The 10,954-nt window shown below is 41.4% G+C and overlaps 1 protein-coding gene across 6 annotated transcripts; it reads left to right on the forward strand.

Annotated features, from left to right (window-relative positions):
- The first annotated feature begins 1,734 nt into the window (after window positions 1–1,734).
- LOC147905054 (uncharacterized) lies at window positions 1,735–4,102 on the forward strand. 6 transcript variants are annotated; one of them, XM_087389730.1, is made up of 4 exons: window positions 1,735–1,777; window positions 2,113–2,648; window positions 2,791–3,045; window positions 3,356–3,717. In XM_087389730.1, the coding sequence occupies exons 2-4, from the start codon at window positions 2,313–2,315 to the stop codon at window positions 3,524–3,526; spliced, it is 762 nt and encodes a 253-aa protein (XP_087245856.1). In that variant the 5' UTR covers window positions 1,735–1,777; window positions 2,113–2,312; the 3' UTR covers window positions 3,527–3,717. The 6 variants fall into 6 exon arrangements, 5 of the variants coding, with proteins under 5 accessions (XP_087245856.1, XP_087245871.1, XP_087245881.1 ...); XR_015542620.1 differs by adding an exon at window positions 3,724–4,102 and having other exon boundaries at window positions 1,741–2,648; window positions 3,330–3,445; XM_087389745.1 differs by adding an exon at window positions 3,724–4,102 and having other exon boundaries at window positions 1,741–2,648; window positions 3,356–3,445.
- Window positions 4,103–10,954: the final 6,852 nt, after the last annotated feature.

Here is a 10,954-nt window from a genome sequence, read left to right on the forward strand (position 1 = left end):
CTTTCACTGTTTCGTTTGATTACTCCTTTGCCATTTTTGACTCCCTTCACCATTATCTCTCCACCTTTCTCTAATGTTGCACTTTTCCTGCAACTTCTATCCCCTCTCACAATGGATCCCCTTCCAAATGTGTCATCCTACTCGTCCATCTTTGCACAGTACAAGAGCATCTCACACAATCTTTACTCCTCCAGTCTTGAAATCATGACATGTGAGAGCTCCTCACACAATCATTCCTTGCCTAATCTTGAAATCGTGACACATGAGAGCTCCTCATACACTCTTAGAAAGCCTGATTTGACCAAGTTGATAGATGAAGTGAACATGAATGATGGATACATGGTATGTCAATGCCAAAGATTAACATTAGTGAAAGCATGATTGAAAAGGCCCTAGGCATTTTGGGGGTGATTTGCAAGCACAATTCTTGGAGAAGTCATGGAAGAGATCAGATATTTTATTCTAAAATACTCGAATACTCAAATTAGTGCAGCTGGTAGAGTCAAGGTTTCAAGCTTGCCAATTGATGTTTAGGATGTGTTGAAACAGACAAGGCAGTACTTACCTGGATATGAGAGGAACCGTGAAGTTCTGGCATGTTCAAGCAACCATAAAGGATTTGCTTGAATAAAGGTTCTCTTTTGTCCTCAGTTCGAATTGTTTTTCCATGTGAAATCTTGCATTCAGTGACTTGGCACGTCTCAGCAACACCCAAAATAGGCTTTAGCTTCTAAAAACCCAAGGCCTCTAATTACACGTAGCCGATGACAGGCCAAAAACTAACACTTACACCTATAATAACATTCAAAAAGGCAGGGCCTTAATGGGGTCCCCACCTTGTTTTCCTTTAATAGATTTGATAAGATGGTAGGATTCAAGTTCATTTTCAAGTTGGTAGTTATGTGCTCCATGAGAAAAACAATGAATGAGTGAGTGAATGAATAAATGAATGAATGCATGCCAAGAACTGTGAAATATATAGAGCGATCAATGAATGAATAAATGCCAAGGACGAACTACGGAAGTGATGATAAGCGGATTTAATTTTTTACCGTTTCTCAGGGCATACACATTTTGTTTCCTCGTGTTTGTGCTTCCTTGCTTGATTAGTCTTCTACTGTAGCATGAATCCTGCCTACCCAATCCTAGTTTCCTAACATGTCGGAGTCAGCGAGAGCGATCCGACGGCACTAACAATGAAACAAGGATACTGAGTGAGGTATCGGCATGGTGCATGTGGGGCAAGCAAGGCAACGAGAAGGCGGTTGATGCTAGTGTGGTATTGGGGCTCTTATCGGGAGTCGAGGATACCGAGTGAGACGAGTCTAAATCCGCCTTGTTCTTTTCTAACATCTGGCTTAGTGTCCTACTCAAATGAGGGCTCATGTGTGAGACACTGATCTCTAGCATCATCGGTAGGGAGGCGAGCAAGGCATCGAGGAGGCGGTACGATATTTTGATGCCACGTGGAAGACGTGGAGGAGTAGATCCCATGTGATGAAGGGTGTAAGGAGATAAGGTTGATGTTTTGAAGAATGTTAATAATGTGAGGAAGATTGAAGTTGCTTCTTGGATTTGAAGATATACATTTTCATCTCTGGCACCATCATCGTCTCAAAGAAAGAGACTCTCCTAATTCCTTGGTTATACCCACAATTGCATCCGATATCCCTCCCACTCCTCTTCACTGCTCAGTGACGAGCAAAGTGTATGCGCTTGCTGCGGCATTGCTCGGAGCAGAGTGTATGCGCTTGCTGCGGCATTGCTCGAGGCTTTGGTAACGATTTTCGAACGCGTTAACGTTTTTCTCCGGATTGTGTCGGGCGAGGGTGGCAAATCTGTTTTGTTGCAGCATTGAATTGTTTTGAAGTGTGTTTTTGTGTGAGTCGACTGTATCAGGATTCAAAACTCGTTTTCCCGTGGTAGACTGTGTGCGTGTGTATGTTTGAGAGAGAGAGAGAGAGAGAGAGAGAGAGAGTAAGGAAGCGAGCGACTGAGAGAGAGAGAGAGACAGGGAGAGTATCATTGGAGGTGGAAAGGAAACGAGCAGAGGAAGAGACAGATAGAGAGAAGTTGCGGCCATATTCGATTGCCGGACATTTTGATTGGCAGGGGAAAGCAAATTTTTGTGTTCACAAGCGCTACGCCTGGCTTTGTGGTTATTTCAACCTTGAAGATTCCCTACTTGTAGGAAGATTGTAGTTGATGTTCTTGTAAAATACAAGTGAAGATGTTTTCTCCACTGAAGATTAGGAAGATGTCGATGGTAAGCAAGTGAAGGGGTTTCTATACAGAAAGAATTTCCAGGTGCCATGGAAAGATGTTTGCGTCAATCGATCTCTTCCTCTGCCTCGGAACCCCTGTTGCGGTATTCCAACAGGTTGCGAGGGATTTCCCTCCCGAGAATCAAACACCTGCGATGCCGTCAAATGGCTTCTGGGACTATATCCACTCTCTATGTCAGAGCCTCGGACCTTTCATGGCAGCCTATTTTCTCCTTCGATTCAGAAAACCTCATGGCGGAGGCGCCTTATCTGCGCAAAGATTGTGAAGATCTAGACTGGAAAAAACAAGCGGACGACCTTCGGGCACAAGCGGCGCTATCTGTCCAACTCAAGGGAGGTGGTCACTGCAATCCAATATCAGAGGTGCATCATCCTTCTCATTTTGTTAATATCTACTTATGTTGATACTGGCGGTCCAAAGAATGAGTCTATTACTCTTTGATCTTCAGAATTCAAGCCGTTCGCTTATCTTATCCGACTGTTAACTGTTTGGATTAATTGGCAGCAGTCGATTGGTCCAAGCGACCAAATAGGTCGCAGCAAAAGCGATATCGAAGATTGTGATACATGGCTCAGAGCTGGCGTGATCTTAGCAGCTGCTTTCGTACATTGCGGGCTTCTTCTGAACGCTATTGCACAGGAAGCTTTAGAGAAACCTGAATCAGCAGAAGCTGCATCAAGGGCCCCGGGTTGGTTGGTGCCTGCAGTCCTGGCTTTTCCCGTTGTATCTTATGTAATTTTCAACTTGTATCGAGCTCAGGTATTTCCCTTTTGCCAGAAGAGATGGAGCTAAAGCATATTCGATTTTTTGTCCTTTGAAATCTCTGTTAGATGACGAGTTTTAGGATTTATATTAATTCGGTTATCTTTTCGTTTTTCACCGATTTCTGGACGGATAGACTCTCACATTTGTTTCAACATCATTTATTTGCCTTTTCACTGACCAATGACCCTTCAGATTGTATAATAACAATTTTACTGTGCATCTTCAAAAGTCATGACCTCTGAGACGGTAATTATTCGGTATATTTGTCTTTATGCAAGCATCGTGAGCTCTGGCGATATTTCAGGTTAATCCTTATGCCAAAGTGACAGATTGGATGTTTGGAGTTGTTGCAGTAGTGATAATTGCAAACTTGATCTTGATCACTACAATTGGGGTGAGCAGACTCGCTAGAGTGACAATTTGGAAATCCTCTTCTACAGTCTGTTCTACAAACTATGTTGTCTTGAGTGTGTGAATTCTCAGATTTGGCATGCATTGATCTGGGCTCATCAGCTTATTATTTGCATGTCAGCTGCTTCTTTTTCTGCTCTAGAACGTTTTTGGTGAAGCGAATATATCAGAATCTTCTTTGATGTTATAATTTGGCATGCATCCATTTGTGCCAAACGAGAGGACTTGGCTTATCAACTATCATTTGCATGTCATCTGCAGGTGCGGTTGTATTAATACGTAGAGTTTTGCGGTGGCTGGAACTCAAATACGTAATGGAGTACTGTTGCCGTGAAGGAGTGTCTTGACAATCACACAAGATGCCAGACATGGTCATTATGCTCTAGTTGACTAAGTCAACTTTGTGAATGAGTTGTTCATTGGAGCTTGCTGCAGGTGGTCTGTTGCTAAGTGGGATTGTAATCAGAAACTATTTCAACGAAATCAGTTTCCTATGACGGATTACCTATGTGCCCAATTCACTCTGAATATTTGCAACTCGTGTGTGGATGAGTTCTTCACTCGAGCTGGGGTGCAGCTAGTCTGGTGCTAAGTGCAGTTGTGATCGGAAACTATATCTATGAAAATATTTTTTCAATGATAGGTTGTCTGTATGCCCAAATCCCTATGAAAATATATTCTGCCTGATAGATTGCATGTGTGCCCAAATCCCTATGAATATATGGAACACCACATTATGATGGAACAAGCAAAATTGTTTTGCCCATTCTTCTTTACTTAGGCCAGCACTACAGCATTTTATGAAACTCTAAAATCCTACGAAACCATGTGGCACATTCTATGCCGTTAGATCAACGGCCTATTATTAGCTACTTACAATATACTTAGCAGCTGGCCAAGCATTCTAGTTTAGGTAGAATCTATGAATGTTCAAGGCACCTTTAGAGGAGGTTTGAAGCTCTAGGGTTGCAAGAGGGCATTGTAGAATAAGTGAATTGAAGGACACATGTTAGGATTACTGTTTTTTGCACCGTAATTGAAATCATGATGTCCATGCAAAGATCGAAAAAAGGAAAAGGAAAGAAGAAGCATGAGACGGGAGTTGAGGACCCAATTTCCCTTGCAAAAATATCAGGTGTAGTTGTCTTTCTGGGGCAGAAAGTGAAAGGCTTCAAAGTTGTCACCCTTTCTAGGATGCGATTGAGCATTCCTCAGTATGTCCATCTAACGGTGAACAATCACCACCTTGTTCGGCTATTCAACTTGGTTGCACAACCTTGGCCATAGATGTTTCAAATCAAATGGCTTACAACATGGCACAATCGGCATGCAGACAATTCGTAGTGCGCGGCTCGTTTAGATAGTTTTCATATCTCTGATCGTGGCTGGTGGATTGACCCTAGGCTAAGTGATCAAGTTCTTGATAATACTGTTTCTTCCGATCACTTGCCTATGATCATGATATCCTTTCTGGTGTCTTAGCCAAGTACACCAGGCTTTGATCAAGACATCCAGCAGACTTCGTCGTGTCTGGTCCTGCGTTGGGAGACTTGTCTGCATTGAGGTACTCGAGTGTGCAAAGTCCATGGGAGGGCCAAGGCTCAGCTTTGAAAGTATGGCAGTCAGGGTGCGTTTCCTTTCTGTTAACCATAGAGTTAAATCGAACCACCATTTTCGGGACAGTGTTCCGCCTATAGAAAAGTCTAAAGACTTACGTAGATCATATACTCAGAATATAGATAGAGAAGGAACGATTGTATCGATGTAATCGATTGGTTCCTTTGAAATCGGACAACAGGCACTTATAGGCAGCCACTTGGTTGGATATCTTTTTCAAGGGGCAGTGCGTTGGGCACATGTGCCCCTTGTTTTATTTTACATTTGTTTTTATTTAATTAAAGTGAGCATTATTTAATTTAATACTCCCCCTTAATGCTATTACTCTAACTAAATCAATCTAATCTTCTAAGTCCTAAATTTATGCAACAGGCTTCATGTTTTGATTTAGGTAGTGGTTTCGTGAGGAAATCTACCCACATCAGGTCCGTTGATGTGTTGTCTTCAATAATTTCTCGGATGAAATGATATTTCAGGTCAACGTGCTTTGTCTTCTTCAAGAGCTTAGGAAATCGCTTGTGAGATAGATACAAGATATGTTGTCACAGTACAACTGTAATGGTAATTTTGAAAGTACCTTTAGTTGTTCCAGTAACACCTATATCCATAAACCTTCTTTAGTTGCCAATGCTACTGCTACAAACTCAACTTCAGCAGAAGATAATGTCACTGAAGTTTGCTTCTTTGATTGCCATGTGACTACTCCACCTGCAATCACAAAAGTAAATCCAGCAGTAGACCTTCGAGTATATATTCCCCCCCCCACCCAATCTGAGTCAAACCATCCAATGAGTGAGGTGAGTTGACGAGGAGGGTTTTGACATGTATACTGTATGCCAAGATTACGTGTGGAGCATAGATAGCAAAGGACGCGAATGAGTGATTCCCTATGTTTGTAGCCAGGATTGTGCATGAAGTGAGGGAGGAAATTAATACTGTGACAGATGTCAAGGCGTGTGCCTGTCACTAAGTAAAGCAATTTTCCTATCAATTGGCGGTAAGGAAATTGTTGCAAGAATTGTTTTTCACTACTATCACATGTAGGACAATTGGCGAGAGACAACTTGCAAGTGACTGAAATGGGAGTGCGTGATGGTTTAATATTACTAAATCCAAATTGATGAAGGATTTCGTCAATGAACTTAGTTTGATGTAAGTGTAATGTGCCTTGTGACCTATTACGGTTCACTTGAAGTCCAAAAAAATATGTGAGAGGACCAAGGTCAGTGATTGCAAATGCAGATGATATTTCCTTTTTTGCTTGCTCAATTACAATGATGTTAGAGCCTATTAATGGAATATCATCAACATATAGTGCAACAATAAGAAAAGAATTAGGGGTATGACGAATATAAATATTAGGTTCAGTGAGGAGGCGAGAATACCCGGTTTGGAGCATAAAGTTGTTGAAGCACTGGAACCATAGTCGCAGTGATTCCTTCAATCCATAGAGTGATCTTTGAAGTCGGCAGACGTAATGCGGGTGCACAAAGTCAACAAAATATGACGGTTGTTCCATATAGAGTTCTTCAAGAGGAGTGCCATGTAGGAAAGCTATCTATACATCGAGATGGTGCATCTTGAGATCGAGAGTAGTGGCAAGTGCGAGTAATATACCAAATGATCCCATTCGGAGGACGGGAGAGAATGTCTCTTGGTAATCAATACCAGAGATTTGACTAAAGACACGAGCTACAAGGCGAGCTTTGTAGCATGCAATGGATGCATCAAGTCAAAGCTTGCGACGTAGAATCCACTTACAGCTAATGGGGTGGCAGGCAAGGGGAAGTGGTATAAGTGTCCAGGTTTCATTTACTTCAAGTGAAGCAATCTCATCTTGCATTGCTTCCCACCAAGAATCGGACTCAGGTTCTAAGAGTGCTTTTGGAACGGATATGGGACCCTCTAGAATATACACTGTGGGCATCTCAAAGATAGCCGAATAAACATATTCAAAGGCGTAGTGATGGTGAGCAAAGAGAGCATCAAGGCGCTCAGTGGTATTATATAAATCAGAAAGGGTGCGGGTCTTAGAAGCTTGGTCAAAAGGGTCATCAGGAAGGTCTAAGGTTCCATGGGTTTGTTGGGGTATTGGTGCCAAAGTTTTGGTGAATGTAGTGGTGATAGGGGGCAAAGTTGAAAGCGTGGGCAAAGATGAGAGGGTGGGTTGTGTTGGTGGAATTGTGTTTAATTCATGCGAATCAAGGGAAGATGTGTGGGTGGCACTGATTTGTGGATTTAATGCATGTGCATGTATTCAAGTGGTGGACCTGTCACGTAGAGGGCTGTTTGAGCCACTGGGCCACCATGGAGGGCGCACTGGGTGGGCAGACATGTGTTGCGCATGCATGCTCGACCCTTGGATTGGGCTAAAGCTATGGCTGTGTGCATGCAACCAGTCAGTGTCAAAGCGTGGGTGCTCACTGTAGAATTTCATCCATCAAGTACAACTCCCGTGGAAGATGGATGCGACACGTGTCTGTGGCTCTCCAAGTCCAACTAGAGGTACGGGTGAAGGCAAAGGTGCTGGCGGATTTGGAACTTGTGGTGGGAAATATGGAGACGTAGGATCGATAGAAGCCCGCCATGAGATGAAGTTGTGGAGCTGGTGTTTGGTCTTGTATTTTAAGATAGTGAAATGGGAGGGAAATACACATAGAGAAGGGAAATGATGAGATTTTGGCATGAGATTTGATCCCATGAAACGAAGAGATTTGAAAATAGGGTTGAAGCAATAAATTTTAAAAATGGAGCTAAAAAATGAGGAAGGGAGAAGAGAAATGAGAGAGAATGAGAGGAGTGTCGTAGTTGGATGGGAGGATTTAATTTTAGGACAAATGGTGTAAGTTTGGTTGAGAAACTAGGTTTTTCACTTTGGTTATTGTTCAAAAATATGGAGAGAGTGGTGTAAGTTTGGTTGACAAATGGTGTATGTTTGGTTGAGAAACTAGGTTTTTCACTTTGGTTACTGTTCAAAAATGTGATGAGAGAGTGGAGGCAACAAGCGGGAGGCTTACATCAAGCTTTGGATTGTTGAATAAAGAAATATGAATGTTAGGCCATTTCCAATATTCTATTGCCCTCCACTATCCAATATTTTACTCAGTTTTATTCACCTCACCCTTCCATGTCACGAGCCCAAGGGCTCTCTTACAAGGCCCCTTTTTAAGTCTAAAATTTTTGTAATGTGGTGCTCTGGTGCTAGAAATGGCACCCTCCAAAATTAAGGTGCCAATATTCACACCAATGGCACTTCAAGTTTGTCTCAAAATATGTGCCAACCTCCAAAAAGCTCCATGATCCTTGCATTTCACGTGTCGCATGCGTCGGCTCTTAGTTAAGAGTAAATCCCTTTGAAGCATGGCTAGGTGTGAGTAAAGAGTTCACACAATTAAATATAAAGCAGTTCCAAGTTGGGCCTCTGGACATCCTCTAGATGCCCAAGTTCATGCCATAATGGGAAAATATATTTTCCCGCTCAAAATGTCTATCCAATCAACTTTATTTTCTACAATGAAGTCATATTCTTACATTTTAATCTTTAAACTTTGAGTTTTTAATTAAAAATTTGAAACATGATGTAGAAAGACATAGATGAATAATTAAAACTGAATTTCCAAATATAGATGGAAAAACCACGAAGATTTAATTATATTACACAAAGGTTTGCATCAAAATATAGCCTTAAAGCTAAATAAAGATAAGTGAAAATTTAAAATCTAGTAGATGGATCTAATCAAAGGTGCCATATTAACTAGTGCTATGTCTCGCTCCATAGATTGCACATAGATTAGAGTCCTATAGAACCCAAGTAAGCATTTCTTATGAGGCATCCTATATTGCCCCCAAGGCACCTATACAAAACCACACATTGCTCTTCTATTATTTTGCCATCTCATGGATCACACATTGGAATGAGGCATGAGGGATGAGGTTTTCCATAGTAGTACCATACTTTTGAATTGCTTGGAGAGATTTGTGCCCATCCACCTCCTCGTCTTCATCCTATAAACATGTTGGAATATTGCAATGATGGTCCATGGTCTGTGGTCTTGTTTGAACTTTTTCCTTTTGTTATTTTGTTGCTTCCTCCTCTAATGCATCACTCTACCCTATGATCCTTTGCCTTTTGGGGTGGGCCACTCTCATTGTCACCTTAAATCTAGGCTTGTTTGTAGTTGGCTATGCTTGGACCATCGTTGTTGGAACAAGCTCTTAGTCTTTGATTACATCCAAACCTATGATACAAGTTGTCAAGGAACCACCAAACACTAGTATTAAGGTGGACTTGCAAGCCTTTTGCTTAATAGGGAGGATGGGGAGGGGATTCACCTATACATTCAGGATGTCACCCAACCCTATAGAAGTGTTGTCAACTAGGGGTAGGGGGGTGTATTAGACTAAGGACTACCTTGTTGTTTGCTATCCTTTGTGTTAGGTATAGGGGTATTTTGTCTATCAAAAGATGGACTAGGGTATCATTTTTTGGTATCAAACTGAAATCAAAGTTCTCCATGAATGGAAATTGACATAATCAAATGGATAAAATATGCTTTATTAAACTTGGACTGTAGCTCACCTCTATTGAGTTTTTTGCTACTTCCAAGACTCAATGACTCTGGATGTAGGAAAGGATGAAAGACTTAGGTAGGAACAATCATCTCAAACTGTAGATGCTATGAACAACCAAGAAGCATTCAACTATCCATGAATCTCCATACACAACTTCATAAGAAGTACTCAAGTAAAACTTTTCATAGCCATGACAATCCCATTGGAATCTCCAAGCATGTCTGTGTCTCTTAAAGTATCAAAATCACTTGTAATTGATTGGGTCCTCACATGTGATGCCAAGCAACATGTGCCCACATGGTGACTCTAAGCAACAATCATGTCATATGGCTATATTGACACACCAAAAGCCAACTCCATCAATCACACGATTATGTCCCCCTATAAACATTTGTGCTAGTTATCCAGCAATCCCCTCTTAATCAAAGGAGGGGACAAGTAAAGATAGTTGGTAACAAACATCCAAATCACTTTAAAAATCACCCACATAAGGTTGAGCTAAATACTAAAGAAGATCAAACCAAAAATATGGCCATGTAGATAGGACAAGTCAAGAAAAATAGGTCATCCATATAGGGTAAGACCCTAAGAAGGAGATTTGATTCTCGCCCAATAGTTGCTTGAATCTTTAGCGGCAATTGCAAGTCTTTCAACCTCTTCAACTAGTGGAATGTCTTGAACCATAGGTTGTTTCTGCCTTTTGCTATGGACACCAAAGGCTTTTTGATACCAAGACTTTCAAATTTCCCATCCTTATACCCACACTTAAGCTAATCCTTGTTACCTTGTCTTTTTATTACCACAATACTTACATTTTAGCCTCTCCTTGTTACCTTGTCTCTTTGTATCCTTGTCAACTTGCTTCTTCCTTTATTCACAGTATAAGAAAGGCCTCCACCTATTGTTAGTCTTCCTTTCTACATTCTTCACTTAGAAACATCAAGAAAACATCATTGCCTTGACATCAATATCATTATAGCCAACCAACAATATGGTTACCATTTCTACACACCTTAGTGGTAGGCTTGATAGTAGACTAGTCTTCGCATCATCATCATGCACTTTTGCTCCAATTTCCTACAATTGCTTGATAATTAGCTACATGTTGCTCAAGTGTGAGACCAGGTTTTCATACTCTCTCATGTGCAAACCAAAGAGCCCTCACTTCAATGAGAGTGCACTCAACGGAAGCAAGAACGGAAGAGGCTTTCATTCATTTATATATGTGTTTGAGTATTGTACATAACCAGGGTAAAGGCACAGTGACCTTTAACCCCCACAACCTCCCGCTTAAAGGACAATG

Source organism: Dipteris shenzhenensis, chromosome 2 (genome assembly GCF_047967505.1).
Source record: "Dipteris shenzhenensis isolate YYH24624 ecotype China chromosome 2, Dip_SZ_1.0, whole genome shotgun sequence".
Lineage (NCBI taxonomy): Eukaryota > Viridiplantae > Streptophyta > Polypodiopsida > Gleicheniales > Dipteridaceae > Dipteris > Dipteris shenzhenensis.